This window comes from Larimichthys crocea, chromosome XIII (genome assembly GCF_000972845.2).
Source record: "Larimichthys crocea isolate SSNF chromosome XIII, L_crocea_2.0, whole genome shotgun sequence".
NCBI lineage: Eukaryota > Metazoa > Chordata > Actinopteri > Sciaenidae > Larimichthys > Larimichthys crocea.
The window spans coordinates 24,944,678-24,960,588 of record NC_040023.1 but is presented as its reverse complement, the minus strand read 5'-3'; the positions used below and the strand labels follow the sequence as shown (position 1 = coordinate 24,960,588).

Below are 15,911 nucleotides of genomic sequence, written 5' to 3'. Positions count from 1 at the left end.
CAGCAGACCCCGCTCCGCTTGTTATATTTTACTTATGGTGTCACCAGAGGTAATTATCCATAGCCACACATGCTACCAGTTACTTGTGTATTGACTCGTGAGAGCACTATGGTAGAGCATGAGGTACAAATCTGAAACACCGGAGCGTTAAATTGCATGACGTCCCCTTATGATTTAATAAAACGCAGACAGCCGCGCTACAAAGCCGTGTCGTCTGTCACTTTTGCCTCTTAGACTTCTTTGGATTTCTCCGTGACCTCCAACCATTACCTCAGCTGCCACGTGGCTGTGAGGAGGCCCGCGAGAGAGGCAGTAGAGAGGGGAGGGAGGGGGTCTTTATCCCTTCACTCGTCTTGCAGTAGCGCACAATGACGGTGGCGTCCACACTCAAAGCCGTGGTGACCTCATGGAGGAGAGGAAGTGATTAATGAGGTCAGGTAGTCCTCTCAGTGACGCTGGTCTTCCCAGCAGCAAAGGAAGGCGGTCTAGTCCCCCCTGGGCGACCTCCCCCGATTCTTTTACCATATGTGCTCCCTGACCCCCTCCTTTAGCTTCTGCCTATCTCTTGCGATGCTCACTCGAATGCACACCACAAACAGAGCGCAAAACTTACTTCTTCATCTTATTCTCAAAGATGGGAGATAGTAAGCTAATCGAGATAGTAACATAAATGTAAATGTGTGGGCTGATGACAGAGGCTTCACACACACCTGTGACCTCATCTTTGTATTTGTGTCTAATTCAGCCCGTGAAGTTGGACCAGAGAGCAGCTAATTTTGACCAGATGAGCTTCTCTAGCTGTAACTGCAGCCTATCTGGCACGCGTACTGTATATTTATTTTGAGATAATCTAAACCGAGTTTGAATCCAGGCTTGATTTGCAGCTGTTTCGGGGTGCCAACTTCTGCCACTGTGTCAGCTAGATCCATTTACACCTCCTACCGCAAGCCACTGTTGCACAAGCCATTTTTGATAGCTGAGGTTCAAGTAAAACATTGTGGATATGGCAGCTGATGCATTAATTGTGTAATTGTGTGCAGCTGTTTTGTCTGGGTCAGTTGTGATGATGTGGAGGGGTGTCGAGCTGAAAAGGGAGAGGAGGGTGCATCCCATACATTTTCCACAATTCATCCACAAGCCCCTTTGGACTTACAGATTCATCATCAGTGTAGAAAGTTGCAGTCCTTGGGAGGACCCTCTTTTTTCTTAATTTTCTCTGCTTCACTCAATGAAAATCAGTTGTGATAAAATAATGATAGAAGGTGTTTTTTCAGCTGATTAATATATATTTTCATAGCACATTTTATCGCTCAATTTCTTAAGTAATAGTGACACTCTCAATGCCGTCTGCATCTGGCCTCAATAGTTCAAGGAAAGGATTTGAACATGTAATGTTTAATAATGACTTGCTGGTAAATTAGATGTGTCTGGCCTGGCTAGAAATTGAGTGTGAATACACTCTACAGGCCTGCAGTGGGCTGCCTTCTATCCCTCCGCAGTGATTTCATCACCGCCTGGAGAAATGTCATGACTCGTAGAGGTCCACGTGGCGGAGAGAATTGGGGAAAGGAGAGGGAGAAGACGCCTGGAAGAAGCAGCAGAGGAGGAGGAGGAGGAGGAGGAGGAGAAGGAGGAGGGGGGGGGACTGAAGCAGGGGAGGAGAAATACAACAGCAGATTCAGGCTTTTTCCCATTATCACGCTCCCCTCTCTCTGTCAAGTGCTGACAGTCCCACAGCCAGCCTCTGCTGTACCCAATTAAATGTACACTCATCCAAGTTGTCTCTCCTTCCAGACTTTACTCCATCACCCTCCTGCCCTGCTAATGTCTCCAGTGCCTCATATTGAATGCATAAGGCAACATATGCGATCCTTTAATGTGCTGCATTCCCGTAGCCTCCAAAAGCTGCTCCTTTTATAAGCAACCAAACAGCTATATCCCTCAAAGTTTTTGTTGAACCGAGTACTTTGGTGTTATGTCATTGAGGGCATAGTTTCAAGCACTAGCCCATGTCTAGACCAGCAAGGGTCCAAATTCCATATAAAGAGAATTACTTTGTTAGCAGCACAGCCTGCCATAAGAAACATCATCCAAACCTACAGAGAATTTGAGTAAGATGATGCACAGGCGACTGCCTTGCCCCCCCAGTAGCACGACTACCCACTAGTGTCTTACCTCATAAATCTGCGGGCTGTCTGGTTATCACCTCAAACCAGTGAAAATGATGCAAATTTCGCTCAATTTTTTCCAGTTGCTATTAACTGGTAATTAGTGGTAGCCCAATACCAGTGTAAGGGAAGCCCCGCAGATGGAGAACCGCAATTTAAGAGTGGCATAAATACCCCTTTGGGCTACGAATAACAGCCCTGACTAAGCCCTGACAGCACTACAGGGTACACTAAACCTTTTGAATATCAAACAAGAGGCGGCAGTAGATTTAATGAGCAATTAGCAGCTATAGGGTGCTGTGGATCATGGTTTTCTTTTGAGACATTACGCAGCCAGCAAGCACCAGATCCCAAGGTGAAAACGCATATGCGAAGAACCGAGCACATGTTTGCCAAGGTCTTTTATGTCGCCAGTGGCGGAAACATACTGCAAATTTGAAGTGCATTACATATAGTTGCAGAGGAAGGGAGATGGGTATTAAGTCACGCACATGTTAATAGGGATGATGGCCACATCCTGCTGAAATTACACCATGTCTGTTGCTGCTTTGGACTTAATGAGAGACTGAGTGAGAGAGCGTTTCTATGCGTGAGGGGGAAAGCCCTATAGGCCAGTCATTATCCTATATGAACTAGCCATATGCAGGACTGGCCGCGTGCTGAGCAATAGGTTTAATACTTCGCAGGTGTTGCTGTCTACTGTTACTAAGGGCCTGGCGGATGTCTGTGTGTTTCCTGTAAGTTTGATCCTGAAAGCCTATGCAACATCTTCAAGTGAACCCACATTTTAGACCAAAGCCAGGTCATGTCCTCAGTCACAATATTCTCAATGAAAATAATTCAACACAGTTCCACCATTTTACCACCGCTCCCTTCTGGAAAAACCCATCAGTCAATGCCGTAGTGGTATTCTGACTTGTAGGTAGACCAGGTTGTTTTTGTTTCCTGAGCTCATCATCATCCTGTAGACGTTTGGCATAGCTGTGGTGAGAGAGGGGAGCGTCTGGAACAGTGTGAGAGGAGCCGATAGAGTACCCTATATCCCCTTAATGGCGCTGTGGTCTGCTGCAGTAAATAAAGTGGAAAAGCAGTCACGGGGGTCACAAAGTAGACCAATCGAGAGAGAGAGGGGGTTAAAAGGCTGCGGATGCGGAGGAAGGGAGGGAAGGATGGAGCGCGAGTCCAGAATAAATCGCTAAGATTTGGAATGGGAAGCCCAGAGTCGGTGCAAGCAGCAGAGAGGTAATGAGTCGAGGTAACCCATAATCTAGAGGTTTTCATCGGTGTGCGGCTGGAGTACAGACACTCCATTCTCTCCACCCACCCATCCCACAATCTCTCCATCCTGTGTGGTGGCGAGCACTGAATGTGGTGTTGGTTGATCTGATGCAGCTTGGGATGATGTCAGAGCTTATAGATGCTGAACTTTTCTGTGTTTTTGTGAAGAAAACTCCTCCGCTTGTTATTGAATAACAAGAAAACAACAGTAAATGAGCAGTTGAGCATCTTGGTTTGACTCTCTGTCAGTTGCTGCCTCCCCAGAGCACATCGCAAGCTGTAGAAACAGTGTATCCCTTCATGTTTTTCATCTTGCTGTCGTTTCATCCGCTGTGACTTTCCAACACACATGTCACCATCAGTCATAGCGCCTGTGTCTGATCATCCATGAGCTAAAAAAACAATAGAGCCGTGGATGATTGGGCTTCAACCGAGGTAGGCCTGCTGCTGTGGGTTTGGGAGATGGTTGAAGGATGAGCGGTTCACAAGGAGTGACATCCTCAGGGCCCCCTAGGGAAAAAGGGAGGCACCGGTGCATGGAAAAGGGAGGTGAGGTCCGATGGGTGCCGGGATTCTGACTCTTATCCACCCGCCTTCCCACCACCACAACAACCCCACCAGCGCCATGCTCAGCCAACCTCAGGGCCACCCAGGCCCTAATCAGCAGGATACAGAGCATCTCCAGGGGCCGCCAAGCCCCAGCTGCCTGGTGACTCCCTCTGCCCCTTCTCTCTTTTTCTCTCTACTCGCTCCAGTCCTTAGTACACACACACACACACACACACACACACACACACACACACACACACACCTACACACAGACACTTCCTTAGCTGCTTCCTACACCCATGTCCCCGTGTCATTATTGACTCATTCTCCTTGACTGCACCTCACCCATCCAGTGCCTGCCACTCATTACCACAGGGCACTGGGGACTACATCGTGCCCTATCCTCCAAGATTACAACAACACAATTTCGCACAACACAAGAAAGACTAAGAGAGAGTTAGAAGACATATAGATTTTGTTCCCCAAACTGTGCAAAAAAAAACCCCCCTAAAGATAACACCATCCGCCAGCACATGTTCTTCTTCCGTATTTTACCCGCTAGCATGTACACATGATTGCATAATCCTTATAGATTTATCTTTCTGCCAGCTGCCATGCTTCCAGTGGTTTCCACTGTTAAGAAACCCTCAAGATATACCAATTGACTGCACATGCAATATCAGAGGCATAAATCATTTCTCACCAAAAAAAGTAAGAGTAAAGTGTGAGCTATGCAAGTAGGGGGGAGGTGTGACGGTAAAGCAGCTGTCATCATATTTTCTCCATGACTACTACTTACTAATAATTGCTCCACATACACAGTAAGACTTGAAAACATCCTTGCAAAGTTGGCAATAAACCGGTGCCTGTGTAGTATGAAATAAACAACCCAAGCCATCAATCTAAAACTGGACAACACCGTGTATGCAAAGACACAGGGCGCTTACTCATGACTTTTTGCGCTGGCCCCTGCAGTGAGTCAGAAAGTGGTGTAAACTGTATTAAAACCAGTCTCACCTGCCAGCCACAGCTGTCCATGGCAGGCTGAGTCTGGTCAGCCTCACAGGGAGGTGCTTGATTCACCCGCATGTTGATATACAAAGGTTTGTAATGAAGGGGAATAATTACCTGTATTTACAGAGAAAACCTGTAGGTTGACAGGCCTGTTTATAACACCACGTTGGCCAACAGCTGTCAAGTGCGTTTGACGTTGAGCAGACCAGGATGTGCTGACAACATCTATTTACAAAACGGCCTTGGGGCTTACATTGTGTAATGCTACGCGTTTGACAAGGATGGACCACCGACTTGAAAATGCCCTGGTCAAAAAATGTTTTCTCAAGGTGCAGCGTTTGTTTTGGCCACGTAATAAATAGAACGTCTGCTGCCTGAAATTCTGTAACTAAATCATCAGCAGTGAATGCTCCTGTAATTATTATTAGTTACTAAATTTTATTTTAAATTGACAGCATCAGAAGCAAATTTTAAAGTACTTTTAACCTTAAGAGCACACACACACACACTGGATCCCCACCCTGGGTAAACCAATATGTCAGTGTGGTATGATGACAGTGTAGCAGAAAAAGGAGCTCTGTGCTGTGCTGCTGGTGAGACTGACGTGTGCTCTTTAAGTGTACGCCAAGTACAATAGTGAGAGGCGATGGTCCTGCTCTATACTAATTGAGTCAGCATGCACTGCTGCTCGCCAGGTTCGAACTTTTGCAGCGGTAGATTGACTCACAGCTTTAGGGAACATTAATAACACAGAGTATAAAGCACATACAGAAACACGTGGACTGCAAGCACAAGTCACAAAGAAGGCTTGAAGGTTTTGAGGTTTGCAAGGATAATGTAATGATATACTGAACAGTTTTTAAATAATTGACTTGACTTGATTGTTTTTAGTTATTTCTCCAAAATAATCAGCAATATATTGTTTGACAGGGAATCACATAGTTCAGAATTAAACTAAGCTTGTTTTTTAATAATAATAAAAAAGGAATAGCAAGAACCTGTCAGCCTAGACTAATGAAAGAAATGTCATGGCTGCTGTGTGACTACATGCTGTCATAAAGTCAGCAACAGCCAAACGTCCATGTCACTAGCTTGTTGTTGGACAGAAAATAAGTGCCATTAATCAGCATGCACTTGTCTACGTGTTACCACTTATGCTGTAATGACAGCAAATTATTACCTAGTTTAAACACACAAAGCTGGCCTTGTCTCTGGGAAACATCAGTAAATCTTAAAGATCTGATTCAAAAAACATTTGCTGGCTAAAATAGTGTTTGAGACATACCTGTACTACAGGGTGGCCACCAGACAGCGCCTTCACCGCCCCTCGGCTGCCTTCAGTCTCATAGTGGGCCCTGTGGTGGGACTTTGGCTGCACCTCGATCTGTAGGTTGTACGGGCCGGAGCAGGATGGAAGCTGCCAGTCAAGAGCTGGCAGAGATGGGCTGCAATAACATAACACATTTTTTACATGACATATTTTTAGGATGAAATAACAATACACGAAACGTCTGTTTTTTTACTCTGCTGCTGATTGATATAACATAATACGTATAACAGAAAGATTTACAGTTTCTGTGCTCGACACCCAATGCCTGGTTATTCTTTCCCAAAAAACAGGAAGTGCTGTGTTTTACATTTCCAGGTTTCTTGGAATAAAAACAGATTGATTTACTATTTTAACTAATTTGTTTTGTTTTTTTCTCGAGTACAGTCTATTCCATATTTAAGACTGTAGTCACATTTGATTTGCCAAAGGATCTGTGGGGTTGCATTTTTTTCCACAGTTCCGTCATTGCCAAGGAAGTCTAAATCAGAAACTTCTAAAGTTGCTTTAAATTAGCCTCAAATTCGGACACTTTATTGTAATCCAACTGGCTTGATCCTTCTCCATTTCATCATGGTCTATAATCTAATCAATTGATGTCATTCGTTGACGTCCGTAATTCCGTGGGCCTGGGTAATAATTAGTTGACCTTTTTATGAAAAATAAATGAGAGATGAATATGACATGGGTTAGAGAGCAGTGTGTTTTGCATTATTGTGTGACAGGTGGAAACAGACACAGGGAATTAAGGAAGTGACAGTGGGATGAGAGGTATTTTTTAGGGCACGAAAAACAAATCTGGAAATTGGTATTTCCTTTGATATAATTATTATCCATTCCGACTTGATAACCGCAACATTTTAAAGCACGGCCCATTACACTAGTATTAAAGACAATGGAGTTATACAATGGAATAAGGTCAGCAGCACACCCTACATTAGAGCGTGATATCTCTTTCTCAGAGCTACAGCTGGCGTTCCTTAACATCATTGTTCTCGAGATGGAGAGTCAGAGCTTCCCATGTGAACACCGTGGAGATATCTAAACCAAAACAAACATGTGCAAGACAATATTTCTCTATGCCGGATGCCTGGTAAACGCAAACCCCTGACCTGAAGGGTGGCTCGACTGAAACCAATCTCTGGCATCTTTGTGGAACTTGCGGGCTGTTTGTTGACCCAAAACGAACTGATTTCCCCCCGCAGGGCTTTATCTGTCCAGTCTGTGCATGACATCAGGCTAGCTACACAGAGAGAGATGGGCTGATGGCGCGACAGACCAGAGCAGCGAGCCGGCTGATTAACCCCCAGACTGCTTCCCCTTCAGCCAGGCCTGTCACCATTACTTCCTGTTGCTCACTATCTTAATCAAACACTTGATTTCCGACAGGAAAGTGTGTTATTAGCTAGGAAAAAAATGCCAAGGGGGACACAACTGAAATTGAAAAGGCTTACCTTACTCAAAAGTCCAAAATCAATTATATAGCTGAGTGCATGTGTAAATGTGTGCGACTGCGTGCATGTCATTGTGTCTATATGCGTTCTTATGTTTGTGTGTGGGTTGCTATAGAAACAGTGGCACACGCTGAGCAACTCCTTCCTGTGAAATATGATTTATGAAATATTTTGATCTTCAAAGAGAGCTCTTTCAGAAGTGCAAAGCATGCAATTTTTTGGATTTTTGCCTTTTTGATACAGCCTTTGAAGATTAAAACCTAAAACAAACATGTCCTTGCAATAAATAAACAACGCTAAATGTGGAAATGAAAAGACAACAACGGGGTTAAGTAATGATGATTAGTGGGAGAATTGTTTTTCCTTTGCACAGTCTGAAGCGGTCCTTAGACAGAATGCTAGAAAGCATAAATCTGTCTACATAAGTAAACACATGTGTGAGCTTCATTGTCTTCACAAGGCAATTTAGAGGCAAGACTACTGGGTTGGTTTTACATTAACTTGTTCAAGTGTTTCATCTTTTTTACAGTACTACTGAGTTTCTGGTGCAACTCCACCCACCTGAGGTAAGGCTTGGGTTTAGACCAGGAGTACGGATGCTGGGGCACATCCAGGAACCCTCCACAATAGTTCTCCTTTTTGAGGGCCAGGCGGGAGGGGTAGTCCTCATGGCAGAGCTCTCCATCAGGACATAGCAATTCACCACCAGGCTCCACCTTTAAGCTCATGGAAGATGAGTGGTCTAGCATGGTTTTCCGAGTCTTGATTGGGATTCCTTCCCCCATGTCTACCACTCCATCTGTGGTTAGGGCGTTGATGGCAGCCACAATGGCAGAGTTGGTGTATTGGTTGGTGTTAGCGAGCCAGTTGTCATCTGTGATGCTAACCCTGGGTGAGCCATGTGGGGATGGGGTGGGTGACTGGATGGGGGAGCAGGATGTCTGACGGTAGGTGCCATTGAAGCTGTACTTTCTCTTCCCCATGCCGCCGCCGCCTCCACCGCCGCCGCCGCCATTGCCTCCGCTGCCTCCACTGCCTCCGCTGCAGGAAGGAGAGTTAGGCCTGGAGCCACGAGGTTGTGCTGGCCAGCCTTCCTCGGCCACTGCTCCTATCTGAGGGGAGGTGGAGGGTGAATGGTGAGGGGAAGCTGCAGGGCCGCTAGCATGTGGGCAGGACAGGAGGGAGGATGAGCCTCTGGGAGAAACGCAGGGAGACTGCCAGGGGGAGTTCTGTGGGGAGTTGTCGTAGTTGTAGAAGCTGGATTCATAGGAGGACGCCTCGGAGTTACAGCTACGAGAGGAAATGCTACTTGCGGGGCTGAGACAGCTGGGATCACGGTAGCCATCAGCATTGGGTAGTGTCAGCGTCACAATAGAGTTAACGCCTCGTTTGATGATGTGGTCCTCACTGTTGCTCTCTTCCACCTCATCTTCAGGATACTGGCTGTAGGCAGTGATCTCAATACGAGGGCTTTCCAGAGCTGGGGCCCCATTGGGTCTCAGGCCATGGGGCAGGTAATAGTTTGATGGTGCATGGTTATCATTCTGCAGGCTGTAGCCTGTTTGGTGGCAAGAGGAAACTGAAATAACTGGGCTGGACTGTAAGGTGTGGTACTGGGTGGCCAGACAGGGGTTGCCCATACCCAGTGGAAGGGACAAGCTGACATTTGGTGTGTAGCTGTATGCATCTGAAAAGAAAGAAGTATATTTTAAGTATATAGAAGTATAATATATGACAACATACCACAGAACCATTACATTATGGGGTAATTAACTGATTACATTTTAGAACAATGCCTCCACACAAATCTTACCAATATGTCTTGCAGTGAATGACTGCCTCCCTCTTTTATAAACATCTGGAGAAACTTAGCAATCATCTCAAAGCAGTTACTGTATGTGGTTGCTGTGTAGTCGCGAGTTGCACAGCCACTCTGTTTGTTTGATCAGTTCATCTAAGGCTCTATTTGGCACTCCCTGCTGTCATATGTACTCTACAGGAATTCCTCCAGCAGCGCTGATGGATGCTTTATTTGATTGATTGCATCACTCACTGAGTGAATTAGGCCCTCCCCTGTGGAAAACTGACAGCACTCTCGCATCGCTCTGAGCTTGTGATTAAGTCAAAGAGAGTTTGCTGCAGCGTTACACACAGATGCACCGTAGTACACGTACAAAGGGCATGCACAAGCAAGCGCGCGCGGAAATCACAAGCAGACAAGTGCAATGACATACAAGCTCAATCAGTGGAGGCACATGTAGCCTGGCAGATATGCCTCTTTAGTTAGCCTTGTATCGGCTGGCTGCTGTGTCAACAGTTGTAAACCTCACATCTGCAATTTATTAATAATGTCAATGAGGGTAAAAGTGGTCAAAAGAATTTATGCCATTCAGTCTGAAACCCAGTGAAGGGCATTTCCCTCTTGATGCAGTGTGCTATATTTGTTAACCACAATGCTGTAGATCACATGAAATGATGAATCTGTCACACACCGCATAATATGTGGGTAGGCGAGTCTAAAATTAGTTTATGAGAATCTATTTTCAGAGGTGATTATGCGATCATACAAGTTCAATATAACACAAGTTGAGAGAAGCCTAGGACACCTCTTATACATAGCCAGCACTGAACATAATATCCAAGCATATTATAGAAAATCATATCTTGTTTTCCTTCTCAGAAACATATTACTCACAAAACAGAGACCTTAATATAGAAGTATAATAAAAAAAAATTGCTGTCTTATGTTTGGTTAAACAGAATGCCAGACTCTTACACAGTCTTTTTGCACAGAACTGACATTTGAAATCATTTCGCATTTATTCCAGTACACAACAGTCCCATCACGGTGTGCAATAAACAGGTCACACAGCAGAAGAAAAGAAGCCCTTCATTACTCTTGAGTACCCACCTGTCTCAGGTTCTTTCTGGACATCTTGGCTGTACTCAAACACATAGCTGAAATCAAACTCTTGCTCTTCATGCTGGAAACTCATCTCCTCCTCAGTTCTTATACACTAAGTTTCACCATAAAACTAGTGTGCCTTCAGCTCAGTCTCTGATGCTTTTCTCCTCTGGTAAACCCTTTTCTAGTACCGAACAGATAATAACCTCCTGCCCACTCCATGTGTGACACACCTCCTTACTTCAGGCCTGACTAACTCTGCTTAAGGTTGCAGCTGTTATCATTTTTTCCCCCGTTTGAATGTGTGCAATCAGTACACTATGCTGCAACATACTTGACTTATTCTTACACCTACGCAAACACACTGGGGCTTTCACTCTTGTGTGCTGCATGATCTTGAAACTTGCCGTTTCCGGGTCACACGCGTCACATCTGCTGAACTAACAAAATCATAGCAGATCATAATTTGTTGGCCAAAACTGAAAAAAAAAAAAAATCAAATCAAAGAAAAATATAATAAAGATGACTCACTCTTTCACCCAAGGCACAGCCTCTGCAATTGTTTGCAGTGCATTCAAAATGCGGTGTAAGCAGAGTTAATTTGAAAACACTGACTATCACACAGATTATAGCATGCTCTTTCTGTCCGCCACAATCTTTCTCAATTATGCTATCACGATCAAAACACTCTCTACCCACAACCAAACCAGCGTGACTAAAGAATGGATGGGGTTTATCCACGGGGATTGTGGTCTAGGCTGGGCTCAGACTGACGGGACCTCAGGGAGAGATAGGTGGTCGCCCACAGAAGTCATCTGCAACCTCTGGAACTAAGAACCCTGGGGCCACTTTAACGCACATGGCTGATCGTGGGCTATGGCAAAACACACGTAGAGTGTGTGTGTGTGTGTGTGTGTGTGTGTGTGTGTGTGTATGGCTTGCATATGCGTGTCTATATGTCTGAGTTTATGTAGTATATGTGTGATAATAATATAGCTCTCGGCATACTGCTGAAGCGGTGTGTGGTTAGGCACGACTCCTTGTCAAAAAAGCTACATGGCATCTGTGAATGCAAATCACAGCTCTCTCTCTCTCTCTCTCTCTCNACACACACACACACACAGTCTCTCTCTCTCTCTCTCTCTCTCTCTCTCTTTCTCTCTCTCTCTCACTCACTCTCTCTCTCTCACACACACACACACACATACACACACACACGTCTGTTACCAATTATAAAGCCTAGGACTGAGGCACTGAAATGAATAATAATACAGCCCGCACCCGTCCATCTGAAACCTCAAAGACAAAATGAAATTCCCAAAATCCACAAAAAGCCAATGACATCAGCCCTGAAAGACTCTGTAAATGAACAGAGACAGACTATCAATGACTTCTGATGGACCAAATCAAATTTTGCTACCATTAATGCCGAGTCAAAGAGCTTAAAAAGAAAGAAAGAAAAGAAAACAGGACGTCCCTTTAAATGATAAACCAAAACTAAATCATCCTCCAAATTAAAGTATCTCTTAACAAGCCACACAATCTTGGACAGCCCCTGATGTTGCCGTTCTATGGCTGACCTCTGACCTCTGACCTCACTGGACATTGGGAGAAACGATAGTCTCCTCACTTTTTATATGATTTAATTTTACCTTAAGCTTTCTATCGAAAGGAGCGCAGGTGACAGCACCAGTGCGAGCCCATCAACATTCTTTGCACATGATGAGAGGCACCTGCGAAGACAGCTGGAGACGCCTCATGGTGTGGATGTGAAATGGGTGAATGCCACTAAGTATATCTGAGTGAGTGCTAATTTGATCCTCATGCAGAGCTCAAGATCAAGCAGAAGGTGTCTGGCATTTATTTGGTGACATCTATAGGAAAGCAACTGTCACACCAGGGGATAAATTCACATATGTGTCCTTAAAATTAATAGTTGGTTACGGCTGACCAAACCAAATAAGAATATATTTTTCAGTTGCTCAAATTTGAGCCAATATATTGGTGTATTTATTTATCTTTGCAAAAATATAATTATATTGCTGCTCATAAAAACTGACAGCCCTTTTTCACTGTAATAACATTTTCATACAGCCTCAGCACCCGGTGTCAGCACACTTACAAACATACAGCACACAGGAAATTCATATTTGAGCGCTGGTTAAAACATGAAATCAAACTTAAATATTTTACCTTCTTCTGCAGACTTCATATCGGCGGCGAGAGAGGTGAGAAACTGGAGTTCTCGCTCCTTACCGGCTGTTGCTCCAAAGCTGAACTTGGGACTGACGCTGAGGCAGAAGGTATCCTGCATTCAACAAGCGATGCTGACTTTCTTGAGACTGGGACAAGCAACGCCGATGATAATATTGCAAGCGCTAGATCACTTCATACACCATCAAATAAAAGCATAATTCGCAGTAAAGTTAAAGCAAAGCGAGTGTGTAACTTGGAGCCACGGCGCGGTGTGACTGACTGTGCGCACCAGATGAACCGGAGGGGGGAAATCTATGTGCTGTTGAATCTGGAGACCGGCGCAGGTAAGGCTGCTAAAGGGGACCGTGGTTGAGGTGAGTTTGGCTCTCTGTAAGCTTCAGTGAAGGTTTTTCAAGAGTCTCCCCAGGTCGATGACGCAGCGCGGTTTGTCAAAGGGGCCGGCTCCGGTGCTTTTAAATGTGGAAAACCCTCCGTCCTCCCGTCAGTGCGCCGCCCATCCAAGGATGACGCGACCGGCTCCTGCAACCTCCTGGACCGCCTGATGTTGTCTACCCTGGGATCCCGTTAGTGGAGGTGGGAGGTGTTGTGCGAGATATGTGTACGTGTGGTGGGGTATGCGTGTGTGCGAGAGAGAGAGAGAGAGAGAGAGAGAGAGACCCTTCCCCAAAGTTTATTTCTAGTGACGATTTTATTTTTACAAACTGTCCACTTGGTACAAATATTAAGTTACATTTTCAAAATAATTAAAATTGGTCACAACAAATGCAAAAGTCCCTGAGTTATCAGTGAAACCACGAATAAATAATATTCATTATTTTTCTACCTTGAGTTGATTGAAATCCCTATTTCTGGACATTGATCCACTTTTGTGGATAAATATTGACAATGAAAATAACAGAACAATCTCAACAGGAGCTTTTCATTGAGCCCACACCTCCTCATTAAATAGAATTGGCTCAGTTGTAAATTGTAAATGCTAAAATTGTCTTTAATAACCACAGTACATGTTGACACTAAATTTTATGGGTGAAATCATATGGTTAAACATTATTCCTCCACTCATTTCTCATAGGAATATCAATACATCTGATTAACACATCCAGAAATACTAATAAATGATAGTTTGCCTGTTACTATAACTCTTACTATTATTCTTCTGCATGTTTTTCTGTAGCTGATTCTGACCTTTGACTCCCCTATAGAGGAAGGGGTGGATGTGGATTTTTTGGGGGGGCTCTCCTATGAACAACATAGTATCATATTGCAGTACATCTACTGATATGACTGTAATGTAATGGCCTTCCTCGTCAGCGTTGGCAATTGTGTTATTATACAATCATTAGCATTATTCCAACGTTCAGCGTATCCCTGTGATTAAAATCAAAACTCAAATGCTATCAAATTTCATTTCCAAATGTGTTTTCCTCGTGTTTGAGGGAAATACGGTTTCACAGCTTCGCCTAAAATAACTATCCCGAACCACTGACAGCACAAACACACCGTGTTCCGCCTCTCTGATTTCCACTACTTTGTATCGAGTACGTCCCCAGTGGATCTGCGGCCTCAAAGTCTTGTGTTTTGCATATGTTAAAGGAAAATACTGAGGTTCACTTTTCAGCATATTTCCTTAATTGCACTTCTATTACCATTTATCAAAGTAATCGTTCCCATTTTAAGACTGTGTTATCATAAACTGATACGGAAGGGTGAAAACAGTGGGAGGTTTGGTTGGCTGATAACACAATATATATGTATAAGATCTGGCTGACACATTGAAATTAAATAACACATACACATTGCAATAATGTGTACATATTTTTAAATGCACACATGTTTGCAATGGTTATGTGTTATTTAAGCACATACACGAGTGAGCAATAAAATACCATAGGTAATAATAAAATACCACTTATCCTGTGCTACCAGCTGCAGGGATCATCCAACAGTAACTCTGAAGCAGCATGCAGGACCTGACGTTGATAAATTAAGTTTTAATTTGTAATGATGTGTGTCATTATGATACTTGATGAGGTATTACAACAAAGTCTGATGAGTGCTTTGGCAATTGCAAAGCACTGAAAATAGAGTCTCCATTATGTGCGTTACAAATAGTATGGAAATGATAATGACAAGTTAAATTTAAAAATAAAAAGACTCCATATATAACAAATAGAGCAGGGATATCACTGAGTGCTGGTAGCTGCCATGAGTGCAATTAACAATGGCTAAGACAAGCTACAATGTAATTCCTTTTGAATGGAGGCCAGATTTGAAGAAAAAAAAACGACTCCCGTGAGTCTGAAATGTAGCTGGCAAGCTCGTGGATGATCACACATAATCAGAAGCAGATTGCTTTTTGGGGGCAGGCCGGTTGTGGGGCAAGCGTAAGCAGACTTGCACGGGGGGAAAGTAATAGTACGCTCTGTTTTCTTTGCCTACAGTAGCTCGCTGGCGTCAGCTGTGGCTTGGCCGATGTGCACGTGTGAGCTTGAGGATGAAAAAGCAGCATCACATACTTTAGGAGATGAATTATGATACAAAGCAGCGGTAGGAAAAAAGTAGCTGCACAACTGATTGGCACTGTCAGTGGGACGGGCTTACACTAGTTGTTGAACAACTTTAAAACCCTGTGGTGTGGCGTGGGTCAGTGGCAGTCTGAAGGCTTATCTTGATGGATTCTGTGCTACTGAGTAAAGTACTATTAGCTGCAGTGTCTGTCAACAATAGTCAGAGCACTTCAGACCATCTCAGCGACAGACATTATAGCCAGCGGGTCACTAAGCAGTCTATACTTCATTAAAAAAGACGTGCGTAAACTAAAAACATAATGGTGTAATGCTTCATAATGTATATTTGTGAAGTAACTTTGCTTTAAGTAACTTGACCTTTTCGCTAGGATCAATTCATAAGTCTGGCTGTGTCAGCAGAGAGATCCAGGCTCAGGTTCAAATCTCTACTTCACGTCAACTATACATGAGGTAAGAGTTTTATGTAAAAAA

At 44.1% G+C, this 15,911-nt stretch overlaps 1 protein-coding gene across 2 annotated transcripts in view; it reads right to left on the bottom strand.

Moving 5' to 3' along the window:
• LOC104926509 (nuclear factor of activated T-cells, cytoplasmic 1) overlaps positions 1-13,437 on the bottom strand; it is a 58,888-nt gene extending 45,451 nt beyond the window's left edge. Inside the window, exons 1-3 of one of the 2 annotated variants that reach the window (XM_019269200.2) lie at positions 12,889-13,437; positions 8,352-9,477; positions 6,295-6,454 (exon numbers count right to left, since the gene is read on the bottom strand). In XM_019269200.2, coding sequence (XP_019124745.2) covers positions 6,295-6,454; positions 8,352-9,477; positions 12,889-13,009 — 1,407 coding nt within the window. In that variant the 5' untranslated portion in view covers positions 13,010-13,437. Of the gene's footprint in view, positions 1-6,294; positions 6,455-8,351; positions 9,478-10,701; positions 10,907-12,888 lie in introns of those variants that run through there. The other variant, XM_010740379.3, reaches the window with a different exon arrangement.
• Positions 13,438-15,911: the final 2,474 nt, after the last annotated feature.